The sequence below is a fragment of the Doryrhamphus excisus genome, linkage group LG7 (assembly GCF_037039965.1).
Source record: "Doryrhamphus excisus strain RoL-2023G ecotype Guam linkage group LG7, RoL_Dexc_Guam_v1.1, whole genome shotgun sequence".
NCBI lineage: Eukaryota > Metazoa > Chordata > Actinopteri > Syngnathiformes > Syngnathidae > Doryrhamphus > Doryrhamphus excisus.
The window spans coordinates 5859385-5878214 of NC_136363.1; the positions used below are offsets into that span (position 1 = coordinate 5859385).

The window sequence follows — 18830 nt, forward strand, 5'->3', positions numbered from 1 at the left end:
AGCAAATATTCACACTGTGTCATCCTGCCTCTGTGGGCCGGCGTGGAGACTCAAAGGCAGCTGGTGGAGGCTGTTCTCGTCTTCATGCTGACTGGCAAAACCACAGAAGAAGTCAAAATGTCAAATTTAACTATATATTATTACAATCAGCTGGGATAGGCTCCAGCGCGCCTACGACCCTCGTTAGGATAAGCTGTATTAAAAAATGGATGGATATATGACAAAATTATATTTATAATTATAAATATATATTTATTGTTTGAGCAAAAATAAGCCAAACAATTTTTTATTTAATTACAATTCTTTGGCGTTTTATATTTGATTATGAGACAAGGCCTGTGCTCCAAATCGCACACTTTTAATATTTTGAATTTATAGGCGCATCCAATGGGAAGTACGGTAATTTTCGTTGAGCAGACACAGTACCCGGATGTACCTTCACCACCACTCTCTATCGTCGCCATCTTGGCTACGTATCAAAAGGAGGGGACTAAAGTGGTTTAAATGTGCAAATAGAGAGAAGGTAAGTCATTTCCAGTAATTATTAATAGTTTTAAACACGTTATCAGCATCGAGTTAGTTAATAGAATCTAGTTTCAAATAAAAAATATACGGTGTATACAGTGTAAATGTCGTAATGTGATAGAACATTGGGGAATCTGGTTCGCATTCCAAAGCAGTAGGTGGCGGTATTGCATTTTTTTACGATAAAACAAAAAGAAGAAGAAGCTTTATGTGACTTAAACGATGATGGCAATTGACTTAAGGTATGTGCGTATTATTGTTACATTGTAAGTTATCACTGTGTAAAAATACGGGTTAAATAATTGTCAATATCTGTCCAAATATACCTAATGGGCTAAATATATTTCTGTATAAAGTCAATGTTTGGACTTTATCCAAGTCCGAAAATCTGTACTATGTTCTCAAGCTGTTAAATGTCAAGGGTACCATCTCAGTGACAAGCTATTTTACCCCTGAAGGTATAACGTGTAGTGTATGCCTCTTTTTCCATCACTCATACAGATCTAGGATCAGCTTCAGATTTTTACTAGTCACTTGAAACCAACAATTTTCTATCCACAAACGCCTTAAGGCTACAGACTACCATTTCCTCTCTGCACTCCAGAGGCCAACAAACTTTAAAAAACAGTCCCAATCTAAGAGATCCTCCTGATAATTACTGTAGCTACCATCTAAAACTTGTATATTTAACCAATAGAAATTCCATGTTCAGAATTCTGACAGTCGCAATTAAAAACAATGACACATTTTCTGACATGACAGGAAGTGCCATTAACACACCTAGTCGGTGTTACACACACACACACACACACACACACACACACACGCTTGGAAATGCAACAAGTGGAATGCAGTGATGTGATGGTAAATGTTTTTTTCCAGACAGATCCGATTACGTAGCTGATGCTGACTCATGAAACCCGGCCCCAAAATGTCTCCCCAAGACTTAAAAAAGGTAACGACCACCACACACGCAAAAGTATTGGGATGCATGTTCATGATATAAACAGGAAAAAAAATATATAAGACAACATTAGAAGCTCCATTTTGTGCTGTGAGACATCGCAGTGTCTGTTTTAGGTCATGTTTTTAATGGGGTTGAAATCAATTATTAACTTTGTTTTTATTTTGGACACCCCTGGTTTCGTGTATGAAAAAATAAGAGTTTTTTATAAATGCATGTATTACTTGTGAGTTGGCGAGGGTTCTTGTACAAATAAAGGGGATCGACTGTATATTGTAAAATCCAACTTTCCACACCCATTTCTCAAATGGTCCTTCTTTTTGACCTCAACTATGACGGAATGTTGCACAACAAGCTATGTGCAACACGGAGGATCCACAGACAAGCCATAATCATAGCGTACAAGACGTGTCTCCGCTACATTTTGGCTCGAGCAAAGCTAAACTTTTCAGTCTGTCTTCACCAATCTAATTTAATCTTTTGGGGTTTTTTTTGTTTTTTTAAAAGGCCACGTGTAGGAAAACTAGTCACGGAAGTCGTGAGGTAAATGAAACGTGACTCTTGGACGGAAAGGTGGTGCAGCAGCAGCAGAAAAGCAGGGAATTCATTTTGGTCACAGTTGATCCATCATGGAGTCTGCCGGTGTAATATTAACTTCTCTCTTACACTTTCCAACTTCCAAGTCATGAAAGTGCACTTTGATTGTAAGTCACATGTTTTTTATGGCTGATCAGCAGCCATACAAAAGCAGCATGTTACGCAAAGACATGAAAAATTGGTTGATGAAATAGCAACTAAGTGACAAATGTGCCAACAATAACGTATAAAACACCAGGGGGCAAAAATTCTGCAAACATTTCTTGTATTATATAATCTAATTTTCTCACACAAATGTAAAGCCACGGACCACACTATTTGATTTAAAGTTTTCTCGTTTTATCTTAAAGTTACAGCATCATTTGCGTACTTTCAACTCATGCTTAGCCAGCAGCTTTCAGGTCATTATACAGTCAAAACAGCTCAACTTAACACTGAAAAGGTATATCTGAGAAATATACAAACATGTACCAATACAAGTTTAAAAGAAGTTCTTGATCAAGGTATGCATTGGGGCACTGCAATTACATCAGTCTCCCTCTAGTGGACAGAGGCAACATTGCAACAACATCCATTTGTTTTTTTCCCCCAATTTTTAAACTTGTATTGGTACGTTTGTGTATTTACTAGGTGAACCTTTGAATGTTGAGTTGCTACGTGATGAGTTTAGTGTTTTAAAGAAAACATTGTGAGTCAGAGTGTAGAGTAATGATTGTTTTTTTCTTAGCTTCCAATATGCCATTTTATGAAGGGGGACATGTGCTGTTTATACACCAGTGTAGCTAACGTATGTAAAAAAAAAAAACATGTCCTCAGTATTTAGTGGGTGTGGCTTATACAGCAGCATCTACATTACCCCATGAACGTGATTGTAGCTTCACTGTGGGACAATGAGTGCTGAACTGACTATAAAAAGTCACATTTGGAGTCTGAAGACCAGAAGCTAGGCGGATAACACTAGCTGTCTGGCTGCCATCAATGTCGGGTACAGCCAGTGACAAGTATGCAAAACGTGTAAAATGTAAATCGGTTAATGCTGATCGGTGGCCGATCCATAGTTTTATTAAAGTGATAAGTGTAAGCCGATATTATTCACATAAGCAGGCTAGGTCCCCTTTAAGAATAAAACAAAACATACCAACATCAACTGTGTTTTATTATTTTCTTGAAAAACACCATGAAATAAAAGAATAGCTTCAGAGAGGATTTGATTCACATGTACAAAAAATATGAGGAAAAAAAAAATTACAATGGAAAAATGTGTTCATTGCCTACAAAATAAATATTCTTTAAACAAACACTATAACATGTCACAGGCTGGTGTGTAGTAACATGCAGGTTGGGGAATGTTTTGACGTTTAGAGCAGTACACACATCACAGGCTAAAATGTGACAGCTGAAAAAAAAAAGGCATATAAAGTCTCTCGGTTGTTATTTGGAGTACAGGTCTCGGACTCGTCTTAAGTAGAATAGTCCTGCGTAAAAGAGAAAACAGAATTAAGTAAACACCAACATTATAGGAATAAAGAAAGTGGACTTACAGCTCTTGGTTTCTTGTTCACCTTCATGTCGAACCTGGAACAGAATTCCATTTTTAGATATGATGGGACCATATGAGGCGGGTTGTGAGAGCAATGACAAAAAGCGGTGCCCCTACTGTACCATGAGGGAGCCTAAAAATCAAACCGTAGGCGATGTTGGTGTTTAACACACAATTTTGCAGCAAGCCCATCATACAAGAACAGCACTGCTTTTTTTATTGTATTTTATTTTTTTAAACAAGCGCACTCAGCATGAATCAGAGCTCAGAAAAGACGTGACGTCTGCCCGGTGACGAGCACTAAAAAGTGATGGGATGCTCAAGAGGCATTCAAAGAACATGCAGCATGCAACTCAAAAGAGAGAGAGAGAGAGAAGACTTCAGGATGCGGTTATGAGCAGACAGGATGTACAGGCCACAGGAGCGGGAAGTAAAATTCAGAACTTACTCAAAGTCATAATCAAACATGGCAGAAGGGCTGGGAGGTAGGTTTCAGCATTAAAAAGAGAAGGGGGAGGGGAGGGGGGAAGGAAAAGATCAGCAGTTGTTAGTTCAGTCTGAACCCCCCCCCCCCCATCTAAACAACAGTATATAGAGTGAAGGACACCAGGGTCACCCCGGTGTGGTAGCAGGGCCTGCTGGGAGGAAAAAGTACCTGAGGAATTTCGGACATTTCTGCATGAATTGGTCATAAAATGCTGTCTGACCATCTAAATCAGTGGTCTCAAACATGCGGCCCGCGGGCAAAATAGGCATACTAGGTCCCCTTTAAAAAACAGAGATAGTGATTGAAATCGTTGTTTACGTGCTGTCATCATTGTGTGGCCCAAAAAGTGATTCACAGGCTAGGATATTGTTGCTAGTAGGATGGCACCTAAACTAACCATTTATCAGATCATTAAGAAATGATCTAAGGTTCAATTATTGTGAGGAACACTTCAAGGTGCACAAGAAATGTCCAGCAAGCATCTTGACCAGGGGTCTCAAACACACGGCCCGCGGGCCAAATGTGGCCCGCAGGACACTAGTTTGAGGCCCCTGCCTTGATATGAAAGTTTAATGTTAGTACGGCCCGCGCAAGTTTGATATGGATGCTGTATGGTATCATGTACCCAGAAAAAAAAAATATTACATTTGATTAATGTTCATGTTTAAGGTTAAATAACTGTTAATAGTTATCCTCCCTATCCGTGTGGAAGTGGTAAGTTTTTGCCTTTTTAAGTTTAAAAGGAAATAACTTGGAGGCTACCGTTTAGGTCGCTAGCTCTCTAGTTTGCGAGTTAGCATGTGTCTCAAGCAGTTGTGCAATATGTTGTAAATAAAATATTTAAAAAAAAGAGTATAAATGTGACTATAGTCGTGTTTTGTCATGTCTACAGGGCTCTAATAATGCTTTGTTCATTTTAATCTGAAAAAAAATAATTTGTCTACCCACCAACTATGTGGTTTCTTAAGTTTTTATTATTTGCCGTTTTATTATTATTATTATATTTATTTATTACTGATTGATTTTCTTTATTCTTGATTTGTTTATTTATTTTAGTCCTTATTTATTTTGTGTAGAAAAATAAAAAGTAAGATATTTGAGAACAGTGGAATGTTTTATCAGAGCTTTTATTGTAGAAAATCGGAACCAAAGCAAAGTTTATTCATTTTTCTGTTTTTAATAAATGCGTTTTTTTGGGGGGGGGAAACCTGATGCGGCCCAGCCTCGCCCAGACCCTAGCTCCAGTGGCCCCCAAGTAAATTGAGTTTGAGACCCCTGATCTAAATCATAGGAATAAACAGTCTAACACAACACTAATAATTACTGTATTTTCTGTTCTATAAGTTACATTTTTTTAAATGGTTACACTGGTCCTGCGACTTATGTTTTTTTCCACGGCACAGTCATTGCCATCCATCCCCAAATGTTCTCTATGGGATTTAAATCAGGGGAACATGCGGGATGGTCCAAAAGAGTCAAGTCGTTCTCCTTGAAGAAGTCGCTTGGTCAAGCCAGCATTGTGAACTGCAGCGTTGTCCTGTTTGGAAAAAACCCAGACGAGGGCCCTCTTTCATGAGGGATGCCGGCTGCAACATCTGCACATAACTGATAACTGACCGCTGTTTGACGATCCTGCACCACCTGAAGCTCCAGTGTTCCACTCAATGTCATCATAGACCCTAATTTCTGTAATGACGAGTCATTAGCCACGTATACATGGACCCAAATATTCCAATTCCATTCGGGTTATTTGCTCAAACGGAAAGAATGTAACCTTTGTTTTCACCTCATTCCAAAAGAAAAGTGCCAATCCGAATGAATATATAATGGGATTCCCAGGGGTGGAATATTCCTTTCCCCAATCCGATTGAGGTATCTTGTACCCGCTCAATCGGAAAGTTGTCAGGGTGCGTTCTTTCAGCGCATGCTCAGCTGTGACGTAACACGCAGACGTCTCTCATGTTTTGAAAATGGCGGCGAGCGGCCATCACTGGACTACAGTGGAAAGTTAGTTTTTGATACAAACTTGAAAAACTGGACGGCCGAAAAAAACTATTTATTATTATTATTATTAAAAATGAATCCCATCCCCTCTACGCCTCTTCTTCGCTGTCATTTTCCGCAGGATCGCATGGGTTTCAAGTTGCTGCTTTAAAGAAAGTAATCACACTCTCGTCCGCCATCTTTGATGAATCACGTGATGTTTACGTTTTACTGCGCATGCCCCATTGACTAGTCTGTTTGATTATAGCGGTGCATGTAGACAGGAATTGGAATATTCCTTTCTATGTATACACTGTTTTCTGGTACGTCATTCGAAAAGAGGAAAATCTCCTCATGTAAACGTGGCTATTGAGGGGGTGATGGTGGGTACCTGTGCCTGTTTTTGTTCTTCCTTTTCTTGTGGCTTCCGTGATGGCTGCCCGAGGAAGAAGACGAGGCAGCCTTTTGGGGCTTCAAGTCCTGCAGGGTGGAGTCCACATCCTCCGTGTCCTCCTGGCTGGGTTCGTTCTCTTGGTTCTGGAGATCCGGGGAGGCGTCGCTTTCCGTGCCGCTGCCCGCCTCACCTGACAGGGTGGCATCAAACTCATGACTGTATATTCAAGGTCAGAGGTCAAAAGTGCTTGCCGCTTCACTCACGTTTCTCATTCATGTGATCCGGTATACCACCGAGCGCACACACCGCCTGTACATTGAGAGTAACACATTTTAATGCAAGTTATTTTACGTCCCATAGTTAAAATGTACGTGCAAAGCAAGAAGGACATACTGCAACTGATGTGACTGATGACTTGCTGAACAGACGCTCTGCCTCCTTGAATTTTCTATTTCTTCTATCAGTCTTACTATTAGAGTTCCTGGTGGGTCATTCAACAGATATACGTATATTACATACATATAGTATATTAAAATGTCATGTAGACAAACAAAACATACAAAAAGAGCTTACTTTTGGTTGGTTAAGTATCTGTCCCATCCTCTGATGATGTTGCCATACATCTGCGTGTCTTCTAGGTAACTTCCTTCAAATGCGTATATTTGTCGTTCCAAATTCACAAGGGTTTCCTAGAATATAGGAAAAAATAAAGATTCATGAACAAAAGGCGTAGGACCCCCACTGACCCACTACCCCTCCATAGACTGTGTTAGGTATATTTATATATTAGATATATTTAGATTAGATTAGATATATTTGAGTTGAATGCCCCCCCCCCAAGTCAAAACCAAATGTGGATGTCATGTAGTTTTATTAAATCAAACACTTTACATGAGGACGTTTTTTTTATGTTAAAGCTTCATGTAAGATTATATCTAAAAATAGACACAAATAAAATAGGACATTACTTTTTTCCACACAATTTATTTGTGGCTGTTTAATATAACATAATTAACAATGAGACAAATTAATTAGCTAAAACAGTCACCGCAGTAAAAAAATGTGATTCAAGAATTTGAAACTGATATTTTAATTTTGCTTAATGCAAAAATATATTTGTTACACAATGTGGTAGGTTGCCCGTTTCTCTGGTGAGACCTGGCAACACTGACTGAAATCACGCGAGAACAAAAAAAAGCTAACGCGAACGCCGGTAAACATTTAGCGGCTAACTGGTTAGCATTCATTAGAGTAGACTGGTACGAGCGAATGGGGCTTAGTCTTGTGCCTTAGAATGTCTGTGGGAAGTACCATGTGGAAAGTTCTACGTGGCTAAACTATCAATATTTGCCCAAACGTGTCGTAACGAGACAGAGAGAACGTTATTGTTATCCGTTAGCCAGGCCTGAGCTATTAGCATGCACACTCCGGCGAAAATGTTAACTATAACATTGTGGTCCACATTAGGTGTGACTCCACTCGCTAAGACCCACGAAGTCTATTTCATCTCAGTAACAACAACATACTGCAAGCTCCTGTTTCCTCTTCACCAGTTCGGCAAGCTCCCGGCGGGTGTCCGGGATCTGCGGTGGAGTAGCTTTAGTGTGCATCGCCATGATGGATAGCAATGTGGAGAAACAAAACCGTGGCGGGACAGCGCTGCAGCGACGCCTAAATTATCCTTGCAGCCAGCAGATGGCGCTATAGAGATGACAACCACAGGTACGTTACCACAACGCCGTAGCAAAAACACTTATCAACCTCATTCTATGTATTTTATAATTTATAGTGTGAAGTTAATTTTATGTGTTGATATAAAAAAATATTTTTAGGATTGTTTTGAATATTTAAGATACTTGTATAGTTAGTGTTTCTAGTTTTAATCTAAATTATTCCATATGTAGATACATTTGTGTACATTGTGGTGCCATGATGTCTGTCTGTATACCCTGATCGTGTGCATAATCTACCCAGGTACCAAACCTGTTCTCACTAACTCTCGATCCCGGTTGAGTCTCTCGCATTGCCCTTTTGACTGGGGCTGGTTTAGTTTGCATGTTACGGGTTTTATTTCAAACCATGAAATTCGAATTAATTAATTTATCGGAGTGCGTAGAGAAACATAAATATTTGAAAGCTGACATAGTCCTCCTTTCCCTCCTCTCCCCTATATTTCCTTCCTTTATGACATCACATTTGATGGCGTGGAACAGCCATCGCATCATCCTTGTTTTGATCTCATTGGCTAGCCAATTAGCAAATTGGCAAATAGTAAATTGTAAAGAATTTATGGCATCTACTCTCACTTAGAGCCTTTGCAGTCCACTTGCATCTGAGCTAGTTGGGCAGCAATGATCCATCAAATGCAGCAGAGGGTGCTGTGTTGAATAAGCATGTACTACATATGATTATGCAAATACTACACTTTAAATCAAAGAGGTGCATAATTTACATAATCTAATGTACGGTAATCTTACTTTTTACTTTTGTAGTTGGCATGCAGTGACCCAGATCCAGAAGACGGTACTGTGTTGGAAAACAAAGTGGGCAAAATTTTGTAATACGCATTAATGCCACTTAGAAGAGTGGAGTCACCATGATTATTTAGGCCAAGCAAGTTTGACCTTACTGGTGGTTTGTACTTTGCCCAATAAAATCCGTGCAGATATGGCGTCCATCCTGGTCACTCCCAATGAGAACCTCAGCATCCTCATCTCTGCTACCTCCAGTTCTGCTTCCTGTCTTTTCCTCAAGTGCCACTGTCTCTAGACCAAACAACATGGCTGGTCTCACCACAGTTTTGTATACCTTTCCTTTCATATTAGCTGAAACTCATACCTAGTTTTGTCCCGCAAAAGCATCAGTTAACAAAATAACACAAAAATACACACATTAGTTATGCTGCAACCACAAAAATATATCAAAGTAAATATCAGCGTTCTAGAAACAATAAACATATATTCCCATTTTATGTAGAAAATGAAGAAAAAAAACAGAGTGAGGTGCGTGCACTGTTGCCAGCTATTCTGTAAATGACTTTTAAATTCGCAATATTGAACAGCAACACTGATAACGCGGATGAGAGTTGCTACAGTCCCAGCTGCTGTAGGTCTAGTCATCGGGCCTGCCACTGGAACAGCTGATAGCTTGTGATGACACAGGAGTGCCAACTGCTGGAGGGTTGGACTCCTGTGTGCAATGTGACTTGAGTGGCCATGAGGCTGGGATGGCGTATCGGGCAAACCGATCACTCCCTGTATCAGAATACTGTTTGAAACATGGAGTCCATAGCTTTCTGTTTTGGCGTTTGTGACTCTAAAATAGCGTCTGCTGGTTAATGTAGAGTAAATGAACTAATCCAGATGGTGCCAAAGAGCTGTTTATTTATACCCTCACGCAGTTTTGAGAGAATGTGATGCATGCTTAAACCACGCTGTCATCTGCTTGCAAGGAAATCACTGGCAGATTTTTCACCCTCTTAACAACTGCTCCACTCCCACACCATAACAGCTGTAGTTATATTCAGATTGTGACTTCAGCCCCCGCTTTCTCCAAATATGTATACCTACGCTTTTTTTCCGTTTTTTTACAGTGCTAAAAACATTTTATAACCCCTTTTGTCAACCGCAATGCAGTCAAAAGAACTCTTAAAAAGGATCTAGACAAGCATTACTGCAGGCTGTTCTGGGGTTTATTATTTTTTTGTGACGCTTTTGTGTGGAGGAGCTGCAATTATATATGCCTCTGTGGAATGATGGGAGGCTCTCTGATCCACCCTGCGATTCAGTCTGGTGCAGACAAGTGTGGACATGCACTCCCCATCAAAAGGGACACTTGCAGGAGAAACACAGAGGGGGCCACATGCATGTCTAATGTGCTGGTCTTTCCTACATTCTTTTGTGTACACTTACAGTGGTGTGTTGTTTTTTTAATTATTAGATTATAATTATTATAATTGCAGGCCTCACTTGCAGGTCTTAATTTTGCCAGAAAACACTTTGCCCCCCGATGGGAAAATACTCTGGTCGGACTAGACAAAAGTTGAACTTTGTGTACCCCATTATATTCCACCAACAGTAAAATATGGTGGTGGTAGTGTGATGGTCTGGGACTGTTTTGCTGCTTCAGGACTTGGATATGAGGATATGATCCTACCAAAAAAATCCTGAAGGAGAATGTTCGGCGATCCTCAAACTGAAACCAACCATCTCCGTCTGAGTTTTTTTTTTTTTATTATTAGAGGAGAATCATAAAAAAACTCCCACAACAACATCCAAATAATTGCAGGCCTCACTTGCAGGTCTTAATTTTGCCAGAAAACAGCTTGACCCCCCCCCCTCCACCCCCAAGACTTATGAGAAAATACTGTGGTCGGACTAGACAAAAGTTGAACTTTGTGTACCCTATTATATTCCACCAACAGTAAAATAAGGTGGTGGTAGTGTGATGGTATGGGGCTGTTTTGCTGCTTCAGGACTTGGAGGATATGATCCTACCAAAAAAAATCCTGAAGGAGAATGTTTGGCCATCCTCAAACTGAAACCAACCATCTCAGTCTGGCCTCTCTGACTTTATCTCCAATGCATCTAACATGTAATGTCCCCCCTGATGTACTTGTTCCTGATCCTATCCATCCTGGTCACTCCCAAATGAGAACTTCAGCATCCCCATCTCTGCTACCAACTGAAACCAGTAGTGTAGTGTAGTAGTGGCTTAGTCATTAACATATATGTTGTTGTTGTGTCTGAATATTAAGTCTCCCTCACTCTTCTGTTTTTTTTATTCGTATTTTTTTAACACAACACATGACCAACAGCAGATGTTATAAAATAGCACACGTTTACAGTGTGGCCATTGTTGTTGAATGCTTCATAACTTGATTTTTTTTAGGAGTTAGGGATGTCATGTGGATCTAACTGTGGTGCTGATGACTAAGAAAGGCAAGCTGACACTTCCTGTCTTTTGCTAGTCTAATATTTACATTCTTAACACGCGTCATTTAGGATGCATGCGAGTACATAACCCGTATCAATAATTGATATGAATTTTAAATCAAAATAGCCAAAGAGTGGTTGTGATGGTCCCATCTATTTATAAAACCTAGACTTTTTCATATACATAAAAAATGAGTCAAGAATAATAGAAATCCTGCCTGCCAATTGTTTTCTTACCAGCACAGACGTCATCCTCCAGTAGTAAGATGTTCATATTAATATTTAATAGGCTTGGCACTGCAAGACAGATAATTCCTTGTCACTTTTATTCATATAAAAATGACCTTTTATGCTCACATTAATGCATGCATTTTAATGAGGGAGACAGCTTGCATCTCGCTACCTTTTACTCCGCTTGTCAAGGCGTGAATTTGGGATATATTATGTTGTGATTACAGACCACACAACAAGTCTCTTCTAAACAGAAGGTCTGCTTTCAGCTGCTGGAAATCATCTGATGGATCAAACCATTCGTAGACTTTCGAAAAGAAAGCAAGTACGTCCTTCAGTGGAAGCCTCGGGCGAAATTAAAAAGATAGGTGATTAAGATTTAGGGTTTGGGATTTCGGAACATGTTTTTAGAGTGTAAGAATGTACAGATTGATTTAGTTTGTTGTCGGCGTACATGGTAAAGTCCGGTTTTCCGGCATGCGGTTTTCTCAACTAGCAAAGACGTCAAGTTGCTCACTGGGTAAACAGGACAACAACCGGAAATTACGTCTCGCCTCCACAAGAAAATATATCTTTAGGTACGATTAATACAACTCTATCATGTATTTTTAAGTATTTACAACTGAGGATCATAGTAACTAATTATATAGTTGGACTATAGTGAAAATACACAGCAAGTGTCACATTTTTTAAAGGAACCTACAACCGGAAGTTGCTATGTTATGACTGTGTCTTGACGACATATTTTGCGGTACGAACCATTGAAAGGTTTATTCTCGCTGTGTTTTCCACAGAAGACACATTCGCCCTCGTAGTGTCATTGGTTAAAATCAGCAAAACACTCATAATTTCACATTTCATTGTCGTTTTCCGGGTGGTATTGAACTAATTTTACTGTTTTTGTGTCGCTTTCCTTCTATTCCGGTTGGATTTTTTTTTTTTTTTAGCAAGGGCGTGTTTGGCTGATCTGCACCGGGTGAGTTTCAGCTCCTGTACTTGGGACACTTTTGAGGAATGACAGCAACCGGAAAATCCCTGCAATCCGCCTGAATGGAAACAATGGATTATAAGGAGCTTGGACATCATTTTGAGGAGAAACTAACACTGACAGACAAATGTAAGTATGGCTGCATTAATATAGGTCAGACTGGAGAAGTGTAAAAAAAAATGATAATGGAATATTCTCTTACATATGTAATGTCTGTTCATGTCGTATCAGTGTAGTGTCAAAAGCTCTGAAAGCCCATTTTGGATTCTTCCCTTAGTGGAAATGCTGCACCGAGCTGCACTGGTCTTCATTAGTAATGCAGACACAGCACATCTCTGCAAAAAACATTTCTCTACTCAAATGCAGTGTCTGCAAAGATGCTTCCATTAAAAAAAACCTTTATCTACCCTTTCCTATTGATGCAATTGGGTAGATTAAGACAAGCATCCACCCTTCATCTCTCCTTGACCTGTCTGTCTTCATGGAAGGTGTCCCTATCAGCCCTGCCCCCCCCCCCCCTCCTTCCTATGTAGACATGTAGCATCTTCATGCTTGTAACCATGGTGCGTATTTGGTGCATGCACGTGTGGGTGTCTATGCATGGATCTCGGAGGAACACTATAGGGAGAGGCCTTACAAGTGGGTGTTATTATGGCTTCTGTATTTTTAAGCCTTTTGATTCATTATTGATGAGTGTAGTTGAATACAGAATACACCCATTCATGCAGGTTCTATCATGTGGACAGGGTGTGTGTGCTGGAGCCTATCCTACTCCAAGGGACACCGCCGGAGCCCAAACATATGAAATATCTGCTCTTTGTGGACAATTCAGAAAAAAAAAATCAGGATTATTGCATATCAAAAATATTTGTAACTTTGTAAATAATTTGTAACGGGGGTATATTAAGTCCCATATGGGCCCCAAGGGTCCTAGTAGGTTAGCTTTTTCAAACTCCAAACAATAGAATCGTAGGGGAAACGGGGAAAACGTCACATGGCTGTGAGTTTCATCCCCCTATAATTTAAATTAACCAACGTTTGCGCAAAATTTCACACGAAAGTCCAATTTTGACACTGTTATGTGAGCCTTAAGGGCCTGCAAAGCATGCTGGGTAGTCCAGGTGCAACAACAACAACAACCTGAACTATGAGCAATAACACACAGGCTCAAAGTATCAAAAGTATCTTAACTCCTTGTTTACTTTTGTGACAGCTTCCTCAACACCCAGCAAAAATGTGACAAAAACACGGCAACATTTGGACAAAAAAAAAAAAAAGAGTACCACAAGCTACCCAGCATGCCTTGCAGCAGATAATATATGGGTATTTCTTTGGCATGTTAGTATGTTAACTCCTTGTTTACTTTTGCGACAGCTTCCTCAACACCTAGCAAAAATGTGACAAAAACACGGCCACATTTGAGCAAAAAAAGAGTACCACAAGCTACCCAGCATGCCTTGCGGCAGATAATATATGGGTATTTCTTTGGCATGTTAGTATGTTAGTAGGTAGGTTACTTTGAGCGTCCTGTGTATTGATGTGTTTGGATTGCATCCGACTATTTTGCCGACTCAAGCCATGATTTAGAAGGCTGTAATAATGTTTAAAAGCATAATTAAAAGGTGATTATCAGTTTTTGAATGATCAAAGTAAGACAATATTTGGTTTTCCGAGGGTTTACTCCACTTGATGGAGCAGATTCATCCTCAATGAAGGCATAGAAACGAGGCTGCAGCCTTACTTGTTAGCAAGACGACAGTACTACCCAGCTTCTCATTACAAGCCTCATTTTAGGTTCTATTTTGTGTTGCTATCGAACAAGAGCGTGTCAGTCGCCGGTCCTTCTACCGAGAGCTCCGGCATGTGACGTTATCAGGAATGTGACGCACCGAAAAAGGCAGGGGCGCTGGATAAACAGAAACATTCTTTGTCTGTGGTGTCTCCTCTTCTCGGCGAGTCTCAGGCTTGTAAAAATAGCTAAAGGGAAGACAAAAGAAGAAGATCCCGAGCCGGAGGTTTGTTTGCTTTTTGCAGACTAGTGTGCATGCGGAGCTCTGAAAGGCAATCATAATCCCAAAATACTCGAAGTGGAGACCTAAAATGCCAGCATCGCCACGATAGCCAGGGCAGGAGGCTTGTTCCTATCGTGATATGGTAGACTTGGGGATATTTCGCTTCTCTTTGTTCTTCCCTGCTGTGTTGCCTTGCAGTCAGAATCTCAAGTTCTCATTCAAATTCTCCACTGTGAAAGTCATCATGAGACTTCCACTCACTCCCTTTTGTCCGGGCCTGCTTCAGAGCTATGATGACGTAATGTTGTTGGCTCACTGAACACCAGCTGACGTGAGCCCCGTTTAGAAGATTGAAGTTCAGACAGTATGAGGTGTCGCTTTACTTAGAGGAGTACAAAGTATAGTACTTCAATAGTGAAATAGCGAGGTTTCCAGGTACCTTGAATCATAAATCAATGCATGTGAGGCTCCATATATTGATCCATATATTTCAAATAATTTTCTGGAGTGGTGTTCATTATTAAGGCTGACATGAATGCATCTGTTTTGGTAGAAAACAAATATTGCAGTGAAGGCTACTACATTTCTTTACGTGAACTACTAACAATTTTCACATTTGCTGAACTGAACTGCAGCTTTTTTATTAACAATTTACTCAAGCTTGAAGCAATGTTTAAGGCAGGGGTGTGCATACTTTTTCCACCGAGGGACGCATAAACTAGCAGGTCAAGATCCATATTTTTGTGGGTGAAGTTTGTCTTTATTGGTAAAGAGTAATTATTGTTATTACCGACTATCATATAGTGCAGCAATAAAGTTCAATAGAACTCACAGCTCTGTTAGCGTAGGGGGGACAAGTGGAATAGGTCGGCTTGGGATCATTCTGAGGAGCTGGAAACTGCAGTGATTGGAGGGAAGTCCAAGAAAATAAGGAGTGCACGGCGCTTCCCGGTGCATGCTCCACGTCAGCGCAGCCCAGTGCAGATGCTATAAATCACATTCATGACGCCTGTGCAGGAAAACGAGAGGCCTCTCCATTCTACTTCCTCGGGGCTTATACGCAGATTACTCATGTTGCCCCTCCTCAAAAATGTATGAATCGGCATTGATGTTATTAATCCTGTTTTGGAGGATTATTGCCTGTGTGAGGCAGAGTTTAGTCCCAAATAGACCTGTCACATCACATTTGGCTCGATTAGCCATTGTGGCAACAAATGCGTTTAATTTGTGCTAAAACTAGTAATAGCTTTAGCCATATACAGTAGAGACTCAGCTGTGTGGCAAACACACTGCATGTTTGTGTTGATGTGACGCTCTGACCTCAGGGGGAATCACTAACAGATGCAGCACCACTCTACTGCTTTGGCCTTGACACACACACACACACACACACACACAAAGTCTATGTTATTGTCCGCTTGACAATCACTCACACGCCACCCAGCAGCCATCATTTTTCAGGACGTGCAGATTCTAATATTAGAATGTAAAGGGGCGGAGACAACAAAATGACATATGTACACACATGCGTCCAAAATGTGTTGCTTCTGCATCTCCCTGGTGGTTATTTTGAGCAGTTAGAACCAGTTCGAGTGCAGCTTTCTCATACTGCAGCAGTACAATTGATTACCTTTTGAAGCGCTCGACAGTGATGCTGCCCTCCATCTTGTATCGGCTAGGGCTGTCTTCATCGTCGAACCTGATTTGTCAGATTTTACTTGTTGGTGGTTTTTCTTAAAAAAAAAAAAAAGCAGAGCTCATGGTGTTCTCGACAAAGAGGTCTCATTTTCACCTGTAAGACAAAAAAAATACAAAAGTAAGCCTGTAATGATAATTAGTAAATCAATTAATGGTCGATAATTATGCTGCCGTCAATTGACATATCTCTCTGTCTCACACAGGCTGACTGAGCTGACAAGAGGCTTCACTCTGCATTTGTCTCTGTTGTTTAGTAGGCTACTAGTGAGTGAATACAGAGTGCTAGCAGCCAGCTAGCAGCAAATTAGCTTTGTGAGAAAACATATACTGGTTGGTTGGTTTCTAAGGTGAACATAACAGCCCCCGTGTGGGAATATTTCATTTTTAACAGAATCAAAAAGGTCAAAAGTAGCTACAAGAAAGAAGGGGAATATGACCAATTTATATGCACGCCAGAAACACAACCATCCTTTCCAGTTTTCCCAACTGGGAAAAAAAACTACCGCTGGAGGTTGTAGCCAATGCTTACTGAGGCGTTTGTAAATAGAAACAAAATAGTGCGCGCTCACAGACGGTGTCGCTAGCTGCACTGGAAAACAAATGCAACCATTCAATAGGGTCACTTTTATGCTATGTAATTAATGGAAAAAATGTCTCAATAAATGTTCTCTATTGTATCGATTAGCTATGATAATTTTGCAGCACAATTATTGACAAGCAAAATGTATTATCGTGACAGGCCTGCAAATAAGCACGGTAGATATAGTGCATAGTCGAATGAGACTCCTCGAATCCAATAGCCCACTATTCTAAGGTTCTACCTTTAGGTCTGCGACCTAAGTTTAAAGGGCCCCCATCCTGTTCATTTCATTGGGCTTTTAAAATGATATTGAGTGCCGATTTGGCACGAATAAAACACTCCATAGATCTCAACTTGTATACCGGGGTCAGTCTCCGCTTGGCTCGATTTCCCTATCAATTGCATTTGGCACCGCTCAGAGCTGCAATGAGACACCCCCCTCCCCTTCTCCTCAAAGGGGGAAGGAATTGGATATTGAATATAAGCGTATGAATATTGGGGAATCCGGTGGTCTTTAACTACATTCCCACTGCGCTTGTAGAACACAAATACAATATTTGACAACATATCATTTAAGACTTAATGTTTTCCGGGAATGATTTAGGTGGAAGGCCAGGCTGCCCGCATTGATTGAAAGACGACCTTAACCAGGATTAGTCCATCACCTCACCTCAGACGGGGGTGCACTTTGTAAGGCCAGCATGACTCAGCCACGCGGAGCTATGCCCTACTTTATGAGTCCAAAACAAGAATGTTAGGAGGGAGCCGGGTCAGCTGTGGTTACCATGTTGACGCTTTTGTTGACTGGTGGTAGAAAGTCATATCACCAAGTCTTTTTTTTTTTTGTCCTGTCCAGCCATTAGGACAGATAGTATTATTGATCTAAATGTCCTTACATGCTAAACAGATTTTCTGTGTGTAAGTGTAAGCTACACCTTCCCTGTTATATGGAGTATTATTTGGCTTTAGTTGAGGTTTTTGCTATGAAAATTTGGAGTGGGAGCAGGAGGGGATAGAAAAGAAAAGACAAAAAGAGACAAAAACAACAGCATCAACTGCAGGTTGACAGACTCACATGCCCATAAACCAGGTCTAGACAGTTATCATGATCAGTTACCATTGTTTGATTATTCTTTTGTAGACATTATTGCTTGAGTTTTCTTTCTTTTAGTTTTCTTTTTTTTTTTAGAGATTCCATGCTGTGACTTAAAGATAGAGATTTGTCTTTGTTTACGTCATGTCCTTGATCACCATAGCTTAGTTTTATATATATATATATATATATATATATATATATGAAACTTTCTGACTTCAGGCCAGGTCCAGAACTATGTTGTCCGCCTTAAAACTTGGACCATCTTTGACCCTTTTTTTTAGTATCAACTCAGAGTTGGTGAAAAGCGAACCTGGAAAATGTGAATAAGGGATGATTCATCCATGATTCATGCTACATCCTGCGTTCTGGCTTTGTGACTGGGTAACCCACTTCTTTGTTTAAAAGCATCTGGAGATCCCTCCTCTCAAAGGAGCCACTTCCTGCCTTCTTCTTCCTCTCACAGAGGCTGCTTTGACTCTCACAAGCGCTGTCGTGTGGAAGCCTTGTGATCACCAGACATTTCACCTCTTTCTTATCTTATCTTTTTTTGTTTGTTTGTTCTTTCAGATTGTGTTCTCTGAGATGGGTTTAGGTGAATGGAAAATATTTTTAGTCATATTTTGTCATTGTACTTTAAAAAAAAGTAATGTTAAAATCTTGTTTTGTTTTCGTAGGCTTAACTTCCTGTATCAAATACTTTAATATGTCATCTTTCACTGTTGTAAAGTTGTGGAATTGCCATTGGTGACAGTATATTTTCTCACAGGCAATAAGTACTGTCTGTAAAATGTTTGGAGCATT

At 40.2% G+C, this 18830-nt stretch overlaps 2 protein-coding genes and 1 long non-coding RNA gene across 10 annotated transcripts in view; 2 read left to right on the forward strand and 1 right to left on the reverse strand.

The window, feature by feature from the left end:
* The first annotated feature begins 418 nt into the window (after positions 1 to 418).
* Positions 419 to 2665, forward strand: LOC144899471 (uncharacterized). The gene is made up of 3 exons (XR_013627594.1): positions 419 to 523; positions 1408 to 1480; positions 1997 to 2665. It is a non-coding gene; the product is annotated as an uncharacterized LOC144899471 (long non-coding RNA).
* A 553-nt stretch (positions 2666 to 3218) lies between these two features.
* On the reverse strand, positions 3219 to 8168 carry meaf6 (MYST/Esa1-associated factor 6). Of its 2 annotated transcripts, XM_058046244.2 has the most exons (8): positions 8017 to 8168; positions 7064 to 7179; positions 6884 to 6971; positions 6754 to 6799; positions 6488 to 6680; positions 4075 to 4104; positions 3628 to 3661; positions 3219 to 3561 (listed from the first exon to the last, which is right to left on the reverse strand). In XM_058046244.2, the coding sequence occupies exons 1-8, from the start codon at positions 8104 to 8106 to the stop codon at positions 3547 to 3549; spliced, it is 612 nt and encodes a 203-aa protein (XP_057902227.1). In that variant the 5' UTR covers positions 8107 to 8168; the 3' UTR covers positions 3219 to 3546. The 2 variants fall into 2 exon arrangements, with proteins under 2 accessions (XP_057902227.1, XP_057902228.1); XM_058046245.2 differs by lacking the exon at positions 4075 to 4104.
* Positions 8169 to 12005: 3837 nt separating this feature from the next.
* The window catches only part of LOC131101303 (uncharacterized), a 34419-nt gene continuing 27594 nt past the window's right edge, over positions 12006 to 18830 (forward strand). For 3 of the 7 annotated variants that reach the window (XM_058046215.2, XM_078791950.1, XM_078791949.1), the window contains exon 1: positions 12398 to 12772. In XM_058046215.2, the coding sequence (XP_057902198.2) occupies positions 12706 to 12772 (67 nt within the window). In that variant the 5' untranslated portion in view covers positions 12398 to 12705. Of the gene's footprint in view, positions 12024 to 12397; positions 12773 to 18830 lie in introns of those variants that run through there. The other 4 variants (XM_078791951.1, XM_078791953.1, XM_078791948.1 and 1 more) reach the window with 3 other exon arrangements.